The sequence below is a fragment of the Emydura macquarii genome, unplaced genomic scaffold, assembly GCF_026122565.2.
Source record: "Emydura macquarii macquarii isolate MOO-44397 ecotype Brisbane River unplaced genomic scaffold, CSIRO-AGI_Emac_v2 contig_1230, whole genome shotgun sequence".
Taxonomy (NCBI): Eukaryota; Metazoa; Chordata; order Testudines; family Chelidae; genus Emydura; species Emydura macquarii.
In genome coordinates this window covers 1,699,837-1,719,087 of record NW_027131367.1, presented here as the reverse complement: position 1 = coordinate 1,719,087, position 19,251 = coordinate 1,699,837, and the positions used below count along the sequence as shown (strand labels likewise).

General features: G+C 59.4%; 1 protein-coding gene across 2 annotated transcripts; it reads right to left on the bottom strand.

Moving 5' to 3' along the window:
• Positions 1–1,457: 1,457 nt before the first annotated feature.
• Positions 1,458–18,384, bottom strand: GAA (alpha glucosidase). 2 transcript variants are annotated; one of them, XM_067547215.1, is made up of 20 exons: positions 18,272–18,384; positions 17,214–17,832; positions 16,840–16,985; positions 15,860–16,025; positions 14,922–15,018; positions 14,473–14,592; positions 13,928–14,046; positions 13,584–13,715; positions 12,647–12,757; positions 12,103–12,216; positions 11,843–11,927; positions 11,072–11,189; positions 9,740–9,873; positions 7,974–8,125; positions 7,246–7,394; positions 6,880–7,021; positions 6,383–6,481; positions 4,651–4,815; positions 3,187–3,339; positions 1,458–2,322 (listed from the first exon to the last, which is right to left on the bottom strand). In XM_067547215.1, exons 2-20 carry the CDS (start codon positions 17,781–17,783, stop codon positions 2,263–2,265), a joined length of 2,832 nt encoding a protein of 943 aa, XP_067403316.1. In that variant the 5' UTR covers positions 17,784–17,832; positions 18,272–18,384; the 3' UTR covers positions 1,458–2,262. The 2 variants fall into 2 exon arrangements, with proteins under 2 accessions (XP_067403316.1, XP_067403315.1); XM_067547214.1 differs by lacking the exon at positions 1,458–2,322 and having other exon boundaries at positions 2,872–3,339; positions 15,860–16,079.
• Positions 18,385–19,251: the final 867 nt, after the last annotated feature.

The window sequence follows — 19,251 nt, the reverse complement described above, 5'->3', positions numbered from 1 at the left end:
CAGCTTTGAAAGCAGGCCCACCCCCTCAGCTTTTAAGCAATTCATCCCACGTTTTTATCAGCCTCTGTTTCGCTGGTGACATGGCTTGTGCCCACCCATGTCAACCACAGGCCCTGCCAAAAAATCAGTTCTGGCTACACCTCTGCTCTGGCTACACCTCTGCACAGCACCTTCGCGCCCCCCTACCCCCGTGTAGAACCGCCCACACCAGCAACTTCCAGCTTCTGTGACAAGCCCCTGGGGTAGGGACTGGGTTTTCCCAGGTCTGCACCGTGCTGAGTACAGCGTCTGCTCTAACAAATAAGTAGGAACCATGTTCTGGATCAGGCACCGCAGAGGAAAACTTAACCAAATCTGAGGAGCTCCGAGCCGGTCCATGTTTGTTTCTGAAATATCACAGCTGTGTTGGTAACTGCAACATGAAATCCAGACTGGGGTTGGATCAGGGTCAGGCATGCAGGGAGCTGGGGGCGGTTTATGAGGAATTCCCGTCCTTTGCTGGCAGAGCGAAGCATCCTCTTGGCTTTTGATCCTAACGTTCCTCTGGGTGTCCGCTCTCTCCCATGGACAAGCGACCCTCGGGTGAGAAATCTCTTACCGGACAGGAAAGGAACTTAGTAACAAGTCCAGGCTGGAGCCTGCATTTTCTGTTTTGCTGTCACCTGTGACCTTACGTTTCCAACCCCTAACACTTGCTTTCATTTAAATCTTTATCCCAAGCTCCGTTAAATGGACTTTATTTCGTTTGACTCGAAACCTGTTTGAGTGCCTTGAGCTAAGGAGAAGGTTGAAGGGAGGTGAAAACAGAAACTGAGTTGCAGGGCTTCCCTGGAGGCAGTGGGCCAGCGGACACTGCGGGTGTCCGAAGACAGGGGACGGGGCGCTTGAGTGTAACAGCAGGGTGTGTAAATTGCTGGCCTGCAGAGGGAAACAGCAGGATTGTAGAGCATCTGTGCTGCCAGCCGCCGGAGGCTGGGGAAAGTTTCTCCTGGTGGGCAGAGACAGGGCTCCCTCCCGCTGAGCACGGTAGCGATTCAACCTGGGCACCTGGGGTAAGTCAGAAAAAAACGTGCTGCGGGGGACCAGCTCGGAAAGGACAGCCCAGGGGAGAAGCCAAGCTTCTAGCCCCTGGGGAGGCCTGGGACTGTCACCTCCCAGACCCCAATGAAACATCAACTCGGATCACACGCTCAGCACAAGCCCCATTCAAGCAGCCCTTTATTAGCAATGTTCCCCCTGAGAAGAGCAGAACTCTTCCCGGGCCAGCGAGGAGAACACAGCAGCGGTTGTAGCATCCATTCCACAGACCTTCCCTCTGTTTCTCTAGTCCAGGCTGGAGCTTCCACCCATCAAGGCCATGCCCAAGGTGCAGAAGCAAGAGGGGAAGGCACGTCCCCCGCCCCTCACCTTCACCCCAGCAAGTATCCTCACAAGCACATTTGGGGCAGGCCCTGGAGCTCTCGAGCCTCAGACCATGTCGTCTCCTTTGCTTTCAGAACAGCAGACAGACCCTCCCCCTGCCAGGCTGCCCCCAGCATGCACTGGGAGCTTCGCACCTATTTGGCACAGGAAATAAAAGTGCAAGTCCAGTGTCGACAAGGTGCCAGCTCTGGTGTCATCACAGGCCCCATTTCCATTCCCAAATGCAACCGGAACCTTTGCTGTGCTCCCACAGCGTGCCAGAGCCTCGGGAAGTCAATGGCTTTAGAAATGCAGTTGGATTTTCTTTGCAGAACCTGGGCCCCCCCAATTCCTCCCGTGACTGGGCTGCCCACCTGGGAAGCAATTTGAAGTTCTGCATCCCTCCCTTCCCCCTCTTGGACCCAGCCCTGCTACGCGGCAACAAACGGGAGCTTGGCCATCGCTTAGATGGTAGCTGGATCAGGTCCCCAAGACAGAAGCCAACCCGTTTTGCTTCTGCACCAATGCACCACTGCTGGGGACAGCTGCAGCAGGGAGCTCTCGGTGCTGTGGATCCACAGCCTTCCCCAAGCACCCAGCCGAGAGCCAGGGATTTTCAAAACCACCAGAGCCGAGTTAAGCTGGATATGCAACTAGCCTCCTACAGCAGCTCTCACAGCCCTCTGCCAGCAGAGGCCACAGGACACAGCCTGCCCTTACAGGGAAGGCCCCAGTCTCCCCAACAAAGCAGCACTGAGCAATCCCATTGAAACGCATCCTCCCTAGCGCTCAGCGCATTTACGGACGACGTCTTTCCTTCATTGATGTGCAGTCATGAACAGGGGGGCATTGCAGCTTCGCTCAGGACCAGGTGACCACGAACTGCTCCTTCAGTGGGAGAGCGAGCGGGATAGTCATGATCTGGGGAAACAAAGGGGAGCTCAGCATCAGCAGCAAACCACCGCCCCGGCCTGTGGGGGAGGAGGAGGAGAACTGAGCCTGTTTGGGGATCTGCTCTCCATCAGCACCAGCCACACGGGGGCAACGTGAATATCCTCCACCCCATGCAAGGGCATCCCCCCAGCCACTTCTCTGGGGGAGAATCCATGGGGGAAGGGTGAGACAGCGCCCTGCTGCACAATCCCATTGGACAGGTAAAGACAGACGGCCCCGGAGCAGGCATCGCATTATCTGCTGGGTCCTTCTCCCTGGAGAACCCCTGATTTCATCACTGCTCAGTCCTCGAGGACCCTCCCACGGGGATTCCCACAGTCCACCACTTCCATGGCAAACAGCAGCAGCAAGATGAACCCGCAGTAATGATGCGACACCCCATTCTGCACACACCCACTCCCCACAAGCTCCCTGGCGTTCCCACGTCTTCTCCGACCCTTGACACGCCCCTTTCCCTCCCACAGAGAGTCCAGGAATTCAAAGCTGGAGGGACGCTCTGCAGCACCGGCTGCCCCAGCCCTGGATATTTCTGTTCTCCTGAGCTTTGCTCAGGCCACTTTTAAATAACTCCCCCCCATTGCACCCTCAGCATCCGGCCTGACATCTCTCCTTGTTCCTTTCCCCCCCAACAGCAGCTGCAGTGGTCAGAGCAGGATGTTGCAGGCTGGTTGCTGAGAGAGCTGGCTGCTCCGTGACTGTCCCGCTTGGCGGCAGTGATCATTGGGTTCCCCTGCCGGAGCCGGCAGCTGCCCCCTTCCAAGGACAGGAACCATTTGGCAGCCCTCAGACGAAGCATAAGAGGAACGAGGCAGGAAGCGCAACCGTTCTTGCCTGGGTGTCTGTGTGGTAGGAGAAATCGGAGACAGGAATGCCATTAGCTAGAACCGTGTGGGGCGGGCTGGGGACACCCAGCACTGTCACCTCCTGCAGCAACAGCCCGTCCACCTGGCTGCTCACCCGCACCAACTTACTGAGCAGCACGCCCTGAAACAGAAGGGAGAGCATTACCCCCGGTACGGCCTCAAAGCTACCGGACCTTCCCCTATGGCCAGCCAGGCTTGTTTGGGGACTTGCCCCTCAGCCCACCTGCTGCTCCCCTCTGACACTACAGCAAAGGCCAGAGGCTGAGCTGGCACGACTCATCTAGGTGACGGCGCAATTCCCTGGAGAGCCGGGCAGGAGGGGCTGCACCGTAACGATCACACCCTGCTTCGCACTAGTTCACTCAGCAGGCTCCACATCCTGCGCACACCCCCGGGGGGGAGGGGCTCAGGCATGCCTGCAGCCCACCCAAGAGGAAGGGACAGTCTCAGCTGCTACGCCACACAAGGACTCCTCCTGGAGGAACGTTGCCTTGTTCCCCACGCCCCTTTCCACGGCTTGCAGCCCTGCCCCCCGAGGCAGAAACCCCCTTGTTTAGGCACGTGCATGCACGCAGGGCCCCGTTTAAACAGCTGGCCGAAGAGGGCCTGGTTCTCCAGGACAGGGACATCTCGGGGCCCGGGATGAGCCAAGCAGAAGGAAGTTCTGTCGCCAGGTGCTTTCCAAGCGTCTAGGTGCTGGCCAGGGATGGGAGCCAACTTCTAAAGCAGCCACATCCACAGAGCCTGCCTCAGGCAGTGGGAAAATCCCAGACTTGAGTCCAGACTCGAGTGCCTCCTTTCGTTTTTCTAGTCTGCAGGGTCCAGCCAGCCTCACCCAGGACAGGACGTTCTCAGCGCGGCAGAGTCCTCCAGCGAGCGAGGGAGATGGGCAGTGCCCACGCCCCGGCTGAAAGATTCAACAGCTGCACAGCGAGGGAGGCTCAGCCCTCAGGGCGGGGAGAGAGGGGACCAGCAAGGCCACTAGTTCTCTGGGCAAGCTGCAGAAAAAGAACTGCCTTCCACTTGGCGGTGCAGAGGCCTTCGCAAGGGACAGCCTCTGCCGGGAGCAGCCCCCCCACTCTTTCCAGGTAGAACTGGGATGCTCTAACTCTCCTGCCCAAAAGCTGCATCTCATTTGCCCAAGAGAGGAGACTGCAGCAACTCCTGTACAGAGGGGCAGCCTGCAGAAAGTACAGCTCCCAGCACGCAACCAAAGGCTCAGGATCCAGCACTTTGTGGTGGGACCTGTAGTCTCAGCAGACAGCGCCTCTGCAGTACGCCCAAGGGCAGCTGCCAGAGGTCTGTCAAACTCCAGGGTTCGTGCTTCTGCCAGGGTGCCCTGCCTTTCCAGCGGCAGGGTACGATCAGCAGGCCCCGGCGCAGTGCACGGTGCGCAGAGCGTCCCTTCCCCACTCCCCCAAAACAGACTCACGTTTGTGGCCAGGAAGAGAATTTGAGTGTAGTCGCCCTTCTCAAACGTCAGCAGGCTCTCACCGTCATCCCAGAACAGGTCGCCTCTGGCAGCCCCGGCCACCGTCAGGGCCACTACCAGGGTCATCCCCTTCTTTCGGGACTCTGTAGTCGTGAGGCCAGGCTCCTAGGGAGATGCAGCCAGCAGTTACAGAGGGTCTATAAAGTACTGCCCAGGGATGCCTCCAGCACCTGTGTGCAGGGACCCCGGATACAAATGGTACATCTCATGCCAGTCACTCTCTAAGTGTGAGCCCTCCCACAGCAGCCTATCCAGGCGGGGCCCAGGGTAGCAACAGCCCCAGTGCATAACGTCTAGCCCTGTATTTGACAGCCACTGCAATGCCCCCAGTCTAGGTAGGAAGGGCAGGTCATGAAGATCAGTGCCAGTGTACTGTAACAGGAGATTCTTGGGGCATGACCCCAACTGCACCCCTCCACCAGAACCTACAACATTGTCCCTCTGGAGGAATTCAGAGCTTCAGCCTCGGAAAGGCAGACCGGGAACAGCCCAATCAGGAGAGCGCCCAGTACTGAAATGATCACGCACTGGCCAGGACAGGCGTCGCTAAGACGCCAAATCACTCATCACTCAGCGAGGCTGATCAGCCCACAGATTCACCCGTGGGCAGACACACCCTGCCTGGGGCAGCAGGCACAGCCCACTGGGCAGGAACCCACTGAATCCATTACCGGCCAGTTTAGCAACTCACACTTGTGCGGGGAACTAGAGATCTGCGTTTGCGCCGCTTATTCTGCAACCTTCAGTTTGTCACAAGCTGACAGGAGGCAGCGTCTCTCCCCTGAGCCAGCAGCAGGCTGAGCAGCTGACATGCCCTTTCCTTGGGGTATGTTTTTGGAGTTGGCACTGGGAAGTCATGTCCCATTCGCCGGGCTATCAGCGAATGGATCTACACAACGTTCCCAGGCCAGAGCCGGCCTCTGTAAGCCCACTGGTCCTTCAGTTCCAAATAGAGCCTGGGGGCACACTTTCCCCAGTGCAGAATCTCTTCCTGACACCAAGTCTTTTGTCCTCAATCTTCCATCCTCTCTCTTAGCCCCAGTTATACCAAGGCCTCATACATTCTGCTGCCATGGAATCAGCACCAGAACTTAAGTTTTCAGTGCGGAGTTACAGATTCCTAGCCCTTGGGGGTGGAAGGAGTTTTGGCGTGTGAAAGCCCGAGTCTGAAGACGGATTGAAACAACAGCAGAGAGGTGTTAGCTGCCCCATTCATCTCAACGAGTTGGCGACTCTGAAACCTAAGGATGACAGCCATGCCAACACTTAACTGCTTTGTTATGGATCATTTTAGCAGAAGCAGGAAGCCTTGGGTATTTTCTCCTCATGGCCCTTTAGGACGCTAAATAATTCCTCCCTTTTCTCCCTTCCACTTCTTCCATGCCGGGAAGTGCACTGTAGCAGCACTACTCAGATTTAACTCTTAAACCTTCCCATGAGAATCCCTCCACCAGTAAAGGCCCTGTCTCTGACACCATGCAGCTCCCTCGCCATCTGCAAACATCCCCAGCCCTACAGCTCATAAGCTACACGCACCTGGGCCAGAAAACCTCAACCACTAGGTGAAAACCGGCAATGGAAGTCCCATCGGTGAAGGGACTGGGGGGAGCCAGGATTAACTGGAGGGTGGGACTGTCACGTGTGCCACATGCCAGTGGTTTAGCAGACTGACCTGCAGAGGTAGGATGTGTCCTGCCCGCACATGGATGTTAATGCTGTCCAGCGGAGCTAGTAAGGGGATCCACTGGCCCTTGCTGTGAATGACGGAGCCCTGAAAAGCAGCAGAGAGAGGGGAAGTCACGACACCCCAAGGCGCAGCCCAGCAGCACATTGGCTAAGCCCAGTCAAGCCAAACATTGGAGGCCTTGCAAGCGCCATCGAGACCCGGCCCATCGCCGGGAGGTAACAGACTCCTGGCCCTTGTGTGGGCACAGAGGCTCCCGGGAAGCCAGCAGCAGAAGTGCACTAACGGATGCCAGCCGGGACGTGATGGGGGAGCTGCACATTTAGGAACGGAGGGAAGATGAGACCGGCCCAGAGCTAGTCACCGCCTGCACTTGGGTGTCTGCTCAGTGGTGGCCTCGCTCCCGCCCGGCCACTCAGCGATTTGCTGGCCTACGGCCCAGAACCCACGTTTATTCCAAGCAGCATCGGCTGTGCCGCACTTACCGCCGGCAGGCTGTACCAAGTCCCTGAGGGGAAGTAGCCGCTGACTTCCGTCTTTCCTGCCTCCAGCACTGGCGTGATGAGGAGCCCCGCTCCCCACATGAACTGGCGGTCCACACTCCAGGTGTTCGGGTCTGCAGGAAACCTGCAGAGTGGATCCGGGTGAAGCATACATCCCAGCGCCAAGTACACTGCACCTCCAGAGCCCCCTGCCGCCCATGCACCTCCCGCTGGGGCGGGGGGGTCAAACAGGGGCAGGTGGGCTGAGCCAACCCAGGCCCTGGATTGCACCTGCCATGCCCTCAGCCCCAGATCAGACACATCCTGACAAAGCCGTCCTCCCTGCCGTGGGTCTGGTAGGATGCTCACTCCAGGAAGAGGGGTCGCGCTACAGTCTCCCCTGCAGCGTGGGCCTTGTGGAAGAGGGTGTAGAGGAACGGCAGCAGCGAGTATCGCAGGAAGAGAGCCTTCCTCATGGCCTCCTGGGCTGCCGGGCTGAAGGCGTATGGCTCCTGGGGCTACAAGAGAGAAGCAGTCCAACCGAGAAACTAGGAGGTGCAGGCAGAGCCCAGGGGCAAAGGCCCGTGTTGTCCCCCTGGTCTCAGTCTGGAATCAGGGCAGTGACTCAAAGGTCACAGCAGGGCAGTGACCAGGCGAGCAGGACCCAGATCTCCCGATTCCAGTCCTGAGTGAAGCACAAGACCCCCCACCCTGAGATCAGCATCGGTCACCGCTGCCTTCCCACAGGGAACGGAAAACAAGCGGGGACACGCTCTTCGGAGGAGCCCTTCCTTTGCCCTTGCCCTTAGCCATCAGCGCAGCCAGACCGGGCGCAGACCCACACCCCATCCGCCAGGTGACCTTTAGCCCACACCGCATCAGTTTACTGACACCTTGCCTGGACCCTGTCCTGTCCCGTCCCGTCCCGTCCCGCTCCCTGGCACTGCCCTCCAGCCTCTCTTCTCCAGCTCCCTGGAATCACCATGGCTGAGCAGCATGAACGGGTCATTTGCCAGGCGAGTCCGTCTGAGCCTGCCTGGCCCTTAGCTTCCCACCGGCACGTCCCGCGCAAGGACTGGGCTCCCACCGGCCCTCACCTTGTTGCCGTGGTCGTTGTGATTCCGCATGAAGGGATAGAAGGCGCCCAGCTGGGTCCAGCGCACGCACAGCTCCTCGGAGGTGTCGCCCAGAAAGCCGCAGACGTCGGCCCCGACCAGGGGCACCCCGTACAGGTTGAAGAGCAGCACCGCTGGGAAAGGGGAATGTACACAACTGGCTGGGCTGCCTCGGAAACCCAGGGAGTAACCGTGTGCCTACGGGCAGCCGGAAGCCACAAGCCCCTTGAGGGGATTGGTGCAAATGCCCATCTCTCTGGCTTGGAGAGGCCCCTTCTCGCGAGGGAACTGGAGTGATTTGCGTCCACGGGACAGAAGTGGAGGAAACCAGAGACGACACCCTCTGGTGTAGCAGCCACTGCCCACAGCTGATGCGCGCTCTCAGTGCACAGACTATTAACCCATGGAAGGTCAATGGTGGGGCGGCTGGGGAGTGACCCACACTGCCAAGAAGAGGTCTGGGGAAGACAGAGAAGGAGATGGAGAAGCTGCAGACGGGGCCCCAGCTCACTGCTCTAGCAGGAGGCTGCGCTGCAGGAGCCAACACTCTAGGTATCTGGGCTGGCTGCTCTGGTATGAGACATGTCCCGGGACCCAGAGGGAGAATCGAGGATTTTAAGGAGAGGAACTGGTGGTACAGAGTAGTTCCTCTTCTCCCTGCAGCCTCAGAGGGAAAGCCTTTCATCAGCCAAATTCCCCTGCAGCTGGGTTCTCTGCAAACAGTGCCGGTTCACCACGCACAGAGCAAACGTGGGCTAGAGGGGTCCCCCCCAACCTGAACCCACTGCACACATCCTCTCGCTGACACACAGCTGAACAAGTCAGAGGAGATCTACCATGCTGTGGAGACTTTCCAGAGGAACCCATCACATCCCGCCCTGGGAGGAGCGGAGACAGCAGGGCTCCTTACCCCCATCTCCTCTCTGGTTCTAGCACTATACCCTGCCTGTCTGAGGCCTCTGCTGGCTCCACCATTGCGACATTAGCTCCTAATCCACAGTGAGTTTCCTTGCCACTCCGCCAGTTGTCACTGGGGCAGACTGCCCAATTCAGCCAGCAGAGGGAACGGAGCAGGGACAACACCCCCGACCTGAGAGGGGGAGGGGTAAAGAGAGCCCTGGAGCCAGTGCAGCAGACTCAAGAGAGGGGAATTGCTCTGGCCCACTTCAGGGTCAGATGCGTGCTAGGAAATGCAGTGCTCAGTGCGGTCTGGACCCTGTATTCGAGGAGACAGCCCCCCCCAGCCCCGGGACTTGCCGCTGCAATGGAGATCGGCTGTGCCCTGCCATTTCTCAACACTCCCAGCCCTCTTACAATGGGAAAGAGCTGCTCCAAGCATCTTCTCGGCAAGAGGCCTTGGCTTGGACTCACATCCTCTTGGCCTGACATGACCTCATCTGCCAACTCCCAGGGTATGCCGCAGCAATCACCCCTCCCGCCAGCTTTCCCAGAACAGGCCAGCTGATTGCAGGGGGTGGGGCCCAGGAGGCGTTATTCTTTGGAGTGGAGTCTGTGGAGGTTGGCTGGGCATGGGTGACTGCACCTGAAATGCAGCAGGGACGCACCTAGAGAGTGGTGCTAGGCTACATCAAGGTAATTAAATTACTGTGCAGGACAGGAGGAGCGAGGGCTCCCTGACGCCCTCCAGGGAAGGCCGGGGGGTTAGCGTCTATGAGCGGAAGGGTCGTAGTGGGATCAGGGCAGGGCTGTGGTACAGGACACCTGAACAGTGGCACTGATGGGGGTACCTGGTATTGAGTAATACAGCTGCTCCCAGCTGCTCCATACGTCCCCGGTCCAGTGGCCAGCAAAGCGACCGTGACCCGCAAAGGTTGAACGCGAGATCACAAAAGGGCGGCTCCCCCGCACTCTCACCAACGCACTTGGGGAAAGGAAACAGAGGCGTGAGGCCAGTAGCAGGAATCTCCCCGGGTCAGGGTGAGCCTCCGTCCTCCTCCCCCCCCCAGCACTCAGCACCGCTCAGCTGGCAGGGGACAGACAGCCACCAACAGCACAAGCCCCTTCCAACGGAGCCAGCCCAAGACACAGCCAGGCAGACACCCCGTGCAGGGCGTGCAATGGAATCACTTTTCGCAGCACCTCTGGGAAACCTGCCAAAGCAACAGTGCGGAACCCAGGAGTGCGGGCGAACGGGGCGGGTGCTTGCCAGCCCCAACAGCTCTCAGCCTGGGACACAGGAGCCAGCCTTCCCCGGGGTAGGGTGGTAGCCAATGATCCTTCGGAAGCTGGGCCCTTCAAGCTCCCTTCTGTCCGTCTCAGCAATTTAGCTGAAGGCACCTTCAAAGAACACAGCTCCAGCCAGCAGCACCAGGCCTGCGTGCAGAATCACAGCCCTGGAGGAGGGCACAGCCTGAGCAGAAGCACGACAGCTCAGAGACAACCAACTTTCTTCCCCGGAGACACCAGCTCCGGGACCCTCAGGAGATCCCAGAGCGCCACAGCACCTGAGAGGCTTCAAGCAGTTCACATGCCCCCCCTAGTGTCGGTAACCCAGCCGCACCGGGCATTTCTGGGCCAGCTGTAATGCCGAGGACGGGCTTGGGCAGGGCAGGCAGCTGGGGAAGCAGCTCAGGAGAAAACCTGCTCAGTTAAAATGAGCACTCCAGACCCTGGGGGAAACGCTCCCGATACACGGAGCAGGATGACAGAGGGCTGGAAACAGCTCCTGCCATACCTCAGCCCAGCCGGCCGCCTGCCACAGGGGGCAAGAGCGACAGGCCACCACCTGCTTTCGCATCCAGGAGTGGCCGGCAGCGGACACTGCAGCGGGACAGGGAAGCACTCATAGTGCATCGGCCACGTGCGCAATGCTGCGGGTGAAGCCAGCTCGCACGCTGAGGCATGACTGGCTGCCACAACCTTTCGAGTCAGAGAAAGGCCCCGTGTGGACCAGACGCACCCACGTCAGCCCTGGAGCAGCAGCTTCAGGACACTCCTCCCCCACAGGTTCCCGGGGGCAGCCCCCAGCACTGAGCAGATTCCCAGGAGCCAGCCAGCCACCCGCCTGCCTGACCGGTCGTCCCCTCTTCAGGAGCCTGCAGTGACAGTCCCGGACTTACTCATGGGAAGCCATGGCCTCTGTCAGCCCGTACAGATTGTGGAGGTTGTAGTGCGAGGACAGGTACTGCTGGCTGGAGGCACAGATGGTCCCTGCCCGCAGGCTCCCACCCAGGACACCTGCAAGGAGGGAGGGAACGGGTGAGTCAAAGGGCTCCCTGCAGCCTGGCCGGAGCAGCGCTGGGCTGCAGGGAACACACCCTGGTGGGGCAAGCATGAGTCCTCAGCTCCCTGTGCCGCTTTCGGGATGCCAGCACCCTGGGGCCTCAGGCCCAGGAGGCTCCTGGCAACTCCTGAGAGCAGGAGAAGGCTTCTCTGGTGTCCCACTCACCTGCAAAAGGGCATGTCGACCCCGGGGAAAGGGGGGCTGCTTGGAACTGGTCATGGGGTGAAAGTGGAACCTTGGCACTCACTGCACCAAGTCTCCGCACTCGGCCTCCAGCTGCCAGAGCAGCCCGGGCAGAGAGAACAGAGGAACCGGCGCAGCCCCTGTGAGTCTCCCAGCTCAGCCTCCCCGAGGCCCGAATCAGGTTTGCTTCCTTGTGTGGCCCCCAGCTCCCTGCAATGGATCCTGCGTCTAATCCACACACTGGCTTAGTGCAGGACCGCCAGTGGGGCTGGGTGCTCAGACTGCGCCAGGACCTTAGTTACATAGCAAAGCCAGCTGCTCCTGCAGCAGGGTGCAGGGACTGCAAGCTGTCTCGCCCCATTGGTTCTCTGGCCCTCCCCCCACCCCATTTGCCAGCAAAAGGCTTTTTACCTGAGTTCCTTACCTGGCACATAAGGTGGGTTTTCCAGTTTGTTGTCTGGGCAGCCGTCCAAGGAGCCCGCCACGAAGTTCGATGGCTCGTTCATGTCCTGGGAAGAGAAGGGACCCTTGTCTTTGGACCAGGACGCTGGCAGAAGTGCAGGGAATCTGGACTATTGCAGATACAGCCACACACCCCTCTCCCTCCCCCCCCCCCGGGCTCCAGACCCACTCCCCCAGCCTAGTGCGGGGTCCCAGCAGGGCAGAGAGAGGGAAGCCACTCACAATCCACATGCCATCGAAGGGCACCTGGTCATGGAACTCCTTCACCATGTCGTGCCACCACTGGTGAGTCTCTGGGTTAGCGAAGTCTGGGAAGACGGTGGGACCAGGCCATACCTGGGAGGTAAAAGGCAGAAGCAATCAAGGGGGCTCCAGTTACTCACCCCCACCCCCAGCTTACACCACGTTCCTGGGCTTAGATGCCCTTGGAGGCACGCTTGTCAGCATGACTGATCTAGACCGTCCCCAGCTCTCTCCCTCTGCTCACCAGCAGCTGCCCTCAGGGACCCTTGCACCACGCTAAGGAGAGTGGAACAGGCTGTGGGGCAGGTTCAAGGGGCCTCCAGTGAAGGCAGGATGACAGGAGACATTTCCCATGTGTGTGTAGCAGAGAGACTCCTCCTCCCTTTGGGACAAGCTCTCTGCTTTAGCTGCAGACGCTGGCCACAGAGTGAGAGCTTTGACATCTCTGGAACTTGAGTCGATGTCTGAGCTGAAAGCAGGAGGCCTCCAGGACCCATCCCTCCCCCCAAGGCCCAGGACTCACTTTCCCAACCAGAGGCTGCCCCGTTGCGTTTTGGATGAACACCCCTCGCTTCAGCCCATCATCGTAGGGTTTGTAGCTGCCAGGGGGCCCAGAGCTGCTGATGGCTGGATCCTGAGGATGAAGAAACATGAACAGATCCGGTGAGAAGGGGGAATGAGAGAAACATCATCTCATCAGCTTAGAGAGACAAATACGATTCCCCAGAGCCTGTGTCTAGGTCCCGGGGCTGACCCCAGCTCTGGGTTACCGCACAGTGCCCAAGGCGGGCAGACGGGGGACTACAGGCTCTGGGGAACAGAGGGCCCACGTGGTGCACACGGAGCTCGGCTGAACTCAAGGAACTGCTGAGCAGCAGGTTTCAGGAGGTTACAAAGTTGTTTTGCTTTGCCAGGGTCGCTGCGTGACTCACATGCCACATCGGCAACTTCCCAGCAAGCAAACCACGGCCCACGTTCCCATCTTCTGCTTTCCTCCTCTCCTCAGCTGCTTTGTGCCCACGGGTCGTCTGCAGAAACTGGCTCACCGCACCAACAAAAGCTAGCTGCTGTCAGCCACAGCCAACCCGCCCTGCCGGAGCACCCAGCGCCACAGAGGAGGAGGAGGAGGAGCAAGGGAAGCTGACTCTGACCAGGGCTGGGGGACGATAAGGGATACTCTGGAGCTGGAAGTTGACGCCGTGTTCTGAGGTTCCACTGTTCCCCTCTCTGTGAGCATTTAACCATCACCAAAAATCGCTGGTGTTGGTGATGTGCCTGACTCAGCCCTGGCAACCAACCGCAAGTCACCTCTCGGGCTGCGGCAGGTTGGACTCCTCAGTCCCGGCAACTGAAGTGGAAAGTGGCCAAGGGAGGACAGAGCAGGACTGGGCAAACAGCAGAGTCCATGGGCCCAGCCATCCAGAAGAAAGAGAAGAGGAGGCATTCAGGGCTTCACTTACCACGATCATGACGTACCTCCGGCCGCTCCGGTGGAACTCTCGCACCATGTCCAGATAGTCCTGGAAGCTGCTCTTGTTGAAGGTGAAGTCTCTCTTGGCGTCTGTATAATCTAGGTCGTTCCACTGCACATCCTGCGAAGGCCAAGGCCCCAGTGTCAGACAGGGACTGGAACCACCCCCGGTCACAAGCGTCGTCTCCCTGCTCCCCACCCCTTCGCTGTCTGGCTCAGCACCTGCGTTGGTTGCCTGGAGCTGGCTCACGGCCGGCTCATTTCACGGCTCCCTGACAAGAGGTGCTGCTTCTGGAGGGATGCGGTTTGTCCCAGGAGAGAACCCAGACCTACCAAGGGGAACCGTGCCGCTGTCATGTTCTTCACAACCTGCCGGGTCACAGCGGTGGAGGAGTAGCCCCAGCGGCACAGGTGGAATCCCAGGCCCCAGTAGGGGGGCATGAACGGGTACCCTGGAAGTGAGGAGGAAACAGATCAGAGAGTAGCCCAGAGACGTGGAAACCGATTAAACCAGAATTCATACTGCAGCCTGCTCCTGCCACCCGAAGCGCAGGATCCTGACCGAAGGCACCCGCCCACAGCAATCAGTTGGCAGCAGAAAGGACATGGTGGCCGTCAGAGCCAGTGATGTGGCCCCTTGCTCGCCCCAGCATGCTCAGGAGAACGGCCGTCAGGACTGAGAAGCCGGAAGCCCCAGCCTGGGCAGTCCTGACACCCTGGGCAAAGGAGGCGACAAAGCTGTTCGCCAGCTGCAACACCACTTGTGCCCTGTAAAGCCTGCACAGCTGCTGGCTCCCAACACCAGCCGCGTCAGGGCAAGGCCGGTTCCTCTCCCAGAGGCTAGAGGAGCGAGCAGGCTGCTCCTCCGAACGTCCTACCGACGATGTCCAGGTACTGCCGGATCACGCTCTGGGGGTCCGGGCCCAGGAAGACGTAGAAATCCAGAATGCCACCTGTTGTTCTCCACGTCAGGGCCGGGCTCGGCTGCAGCACCACATCTGCAAGGCAAACGGGTGCCGGGGTAAAGCGAGCTGGCTGAGAACACAGCCCAGGTGCCCAGAGAGCATCAGTCCAGGCACATCCAACGACGGGGCCTTCCCCCTACAGCCACAGAGGCCGACGAGACCAGTAGCCAGCCCCACGAGTCTCTCCTGGCCATTCCTGCTCACCTGCGCTCACCATGGGGAGATGCAATGACACCCCCCAGACGCAGAGCAACCCCTGAATCCAAGCTGCTGACCTCAAGGCCCCTCTGAGCGGTAACAGGCAGGGGTCCCCCAAGATGTTCAGCAATAAAGGCAGGAGCCTTTGGTAACAAGGCACGTACCCATTGCATTGCTGTTCAGCAGGAAGACTCCGTGGGCCAAGCCGCCATCCTCCATCACCAGGTAGAACGGGTGAGAGCCATAGAGATTGGCATGGGGCTAAAGCACAGCACAGTGCATAGTGTCAGTGACAGTCAATGGGAAGCAACGCAGCAGCCAGTCCATCCTCATGGTCAACGCAGGGCTTGGAACACGGCTGGGCAGCTCACACCCCCACTGATTTTCGGAGCTCACCCAGGCCGTCATGGCGACAGTCAGGACACGAGTGCTGGGAGCTCACGGTTGGGTTCTTGCTGCTGTTTGGTAGCAGGCAGCAAGGGGGATTTGTAGAAACACAAGCGAGTGCTTTGTGGTCAGTCGGCTTGTTCTGCTATCACCCCAAACCCCCTGCTGGCATTGAAACAAGCTCCTGGCCCTGGCATCAGGCTGGGAATCAGGAGTTTGTGACACACGACAGTCCCCTGGGTCGCCGCTGTACACACCTGGGCTGTGGGTAGCCGGTGCAGAGAAGAGAGCTTGCCCGGGGAGAGCTCTCCCGCAGGGCTGGAACCAGGGGCTCTCACCCGGCTGTGAGCAGCTCTAGGCTGCTGGGGCCAAGCACACTTACACTTTCAGGAGAAAAGTGATTCCTGAGTGTCCCAGAGCTGAGCCCAGGAAGTCTAAGCCCCAATTTTGGGAACGGCAGCACCAGCACCTCATGGCCAGCCTGGGCATCAAGCCCCCGCAAGAGAGCTCGGGACAGCTCAGGCATGAGCCAAACCTCAAATCTTAACCGTCATTTGAGAGTAAGAGAACTGGAACCGGGCTCGAGAGAACACGGAGCTGCCAGCCCAGACCTAACACGGCAGGGGGTGCTCCCAGTGGGCCGCCGCCCTTCCTGCTGGGCCCCTGCACGTGAAGCTGAGTAATCACTAAGCAGGACTTCACTCTGACCCCTTACCTCGGGCGCCATGTCCCGATTCCAAAGGGTAACTTTGGTCCAATTGATGTTGAGAGCGAGTGAGGTCAGGTGCTCCCCCAAGCCAGAGATGAACCGGGATGGCAGGGAGGTGGAGATCTGGAGGAACTGGTCAGCGAAGAACAGGGGAGCAACTGTGGTGTTCAACCTGCCAAAGGGAAGTGGAGACTCCCAGAAGGCAGACAGCAAATCCCTCGAGGAGCTGAGCTAGGAGAGCTTGCTTAGAAGCAGCTCTTCCACCCAGACAGACCCTCAAGCCCTCACAATGCTAGATATCGGGTGGAGGAAGGAGCCTCTGAACCAGACAAATGCCAGCTACACACAATTCCAGCTGGAAGCTTTAGTTATCACAGAAAGTGCAGCCGTTCCCCCCGAGTGTGATTTAAACAGGGGGCAGGGGTAACAGCCGGGGAGTGAGACGCCAGGGCCCTACACCCCAGCTGAGGCCTAGTATCACTGCACCACCCCTGGGCAAGGCATTCAGCCATCCGGTGCCTCAGTCAACACAAGCTACGGAGCCAGGTAAGATGAAAATAGGAAACTTACTAACAGCGAGATGCTGCCTCTGCTTCCAGCACCAGGCCACACCCCCCAGATACTGCCCCATAGTCCTGGCCAGCTCCTGTTTCCAGACTAAATCCCAGTGAAACTGCTTCTGCCCAGGGCAGCTGTGGCACAAGAGGCAGGAATGGCTGCAGCTGCCTTTCTGTCTCTTGAGGGAGAGCAAGCCAAGGGGGGTAGAGACAACACAAAACCAAGGACCAGGTGTCGCGGGGGGACGGCGGGGGAAGAGAGCTGGGGAGAGAGGGGCACAAAGAGAAGGTTACTCTGATTACAGCTGGGCAGTAATGACACTTCCTGCTGTTAGCTTCATCCCCACCTTGGGTAGCAGCTGGGCCCAGGCTCAGCAGCGGGGTGAGTCAGAAGGGACTGTTTTGTTACAGGAGGGTGGAAGCACTTACAGAACCTGCCCGTTGGATTCCCTGAATACGATCAAGCCAAAGGGATCCGCTGAGATCTGCACGCTGTAGAGTTTAGAGGCCATTTGGCCACTCGCTTGGGGGGTTTCAAGTGGAACTTCATAGCGTTTGTTTGCCGGATCCCTGAGCTGCGAAAAGGGAGAGACCAACACGGCATTACAGACTGGAGCAAGTGAACTATGGGACTGACCCAATGGCTTATAGGCAGTCAGTCCCCCTGAAGGGCAGGAAACCCAACTCCGAGAACTGCTCGGCGAGGGAAGCTCATTCTTCTGCACATACCCCTCACCCAGCACCATAAGCTCGTGAGGCCGGCAGCCCCAGCCCTGTCATGGCTGGTTAGTGCATCTACTGACCGTGAAGTGGAGCCTGCCCTCGGTCTCGAACACCACGTCCAGCTGCAGAACCATTATGTCTTCTGGGAAGAAGGTGGCAACGGTGCGGGTCAGGCTCGCAGTGTAGCCTGTCTCCGTGGCACTCACGTTCTCCACCTTGTAACTGGGGTAGCTGGGTGGGAAGAAACACCAGGGCTGCCAAACGGCAGGGCCCCTAGAGGAAACTGGAACATAGCAGCAGCCACGAGCCTCACACTCCGCTCTGGAGAGAAGCTTCTCAGGGGCACAGTCAAACCGGCTATCTGGAGCGATGTCACAGCACAAGGGCCCTGCTGCAGCAGCACAGGGGGTCTCCAGCTGCCCTGCCCACCTCCGGCCCCATGTCCGCCCTTCTCCACTAGTACTGCCAGATCCGTAGGTGGTCTCGGGCCCTGGGGCAGCCACAATGACTTCATGGATGTTGAATACACGGTGTAGGGCAACTGTTGTGAGCGCAGCAGCGATCCCGAAGACAAGCCGCCGCAGCCCGGAGCAGGCAGTCTTCCGGCAGGCAGCAGACTTCTCCGCCTGCATCGGTCCCAGTGGGGGCATTGCGGAGCTGACCGGCTGGTGCCACAGGACGGCCCCCGCGGGCCGGCCGCTGCAGGGGACAGGGAGAAGCCTGCGGTCAGTTTTGATAGACGAGGGCCCAGCCAGAGCTGCCTGGCCCACGACACAAGGACGCCCCAGCGCGTTAGGGAGGGATTCCCAGGGGCCCAGCACCCGGGCAGAGCGTGTCCCTGCTCGGCACGCACCAGGGGGGCGAAGTGGCCCCCCGTGCCCGGCGGGACAGGCAGAGCCGGGGAGGTGCCGCCCCCCCGCCCCAGCAGGGCCCAGCACCATCTTCTCAGGCCCAGAACGAACTGGTAACAGCCCCCATCCCCCTCCCGCCCCCTGAGGAGCCAGGATCGTTATCTCCTCACGGCAGGTGTGCCCGGCCCTGCCCCCACCATGGGGGGCCCTGCTCCCAGCCCCACGCCCGGCGGGGGAGGGAAGGGGGACCCTGCCTCCTGCAGCCCCGCCTCTGAGGCCGCGCCTACCGCGCCCAGCCGGAGCGCAGCGAGCCCCGGCCCGGCAGGGAGGGATCGGACTCGGGCCTCTCGGCGTCCCCCGCCCCTCCGCAGAGCAGCGATCACGTGAGCAGCCAGTCAGCTGATCTCTTTCACGTGAGCGGGTGGCGCCCATCGCATCACGTGACTGGCGAGCAGGTTCCCCCACGGGTTGGGCTGGACTGGCTCCTCGGGGGCCGCCTCTGCCCTGCCGGTCCGGTCCGGTCCCGTCCTTACTGGAGCCCGCCCTATGTCTAGCTCCAGCCCAGCCCAGCCCAGCCCACCCCGACCCTCCCTCTGCGGCCCCGGCCCCGCTTTGCCCGTGGCGGGTTGGGCGCGGGAATTGAACGGAGCTGACCTAACTCTTACTGCGCCCCGAGGCGGCCGTGCCCGCCTGCGGCTCGAAGGTGGGTCTGCTCCACTCTGCACAGATGGGGAGACGGAGGCCCAGAGGGCAGCGATTTCTCCACAGCCAAGCAGCCAGTCAGTAAAGCAAACATAGCATAGAAAGGAGTGCCCAGCGAGCAACCGAAACGAAATCAAAAGGAAATCTGAGATTGTGGGTTTGTTTCCTCTTTCCTACACAGGGTTATGAGATAAGCAGCTGTTAAACACAAGTCCAGACTGGTTAGAAAAATGTGCATTTCTACTCTGATGTCCCTCTCCTTATACACATCAGCAGGGACCATACCTCACTTTCACCTTGTCATAAATTCCCTAATTTAGTGGACATCTACCACTGAACAAAACCAAGTGAATCTTTTTTTCCAGTTGCAGTTCTTAAGTGAAGCGTTTGCACAGGTGGGAAAGACTGACTGTTGTCAGTTCTCTAAGGAACAGTATTCTGGAGAGGAGGGACATATGAACAAGGTTGGAGGGTTTTCCATGCCATTCAGGAATGGGTTTCTGGGCACTATCTGCACCCCTCTTCCCATTCCAGAAACATTCATATTCCACCCTCAACTTCAATG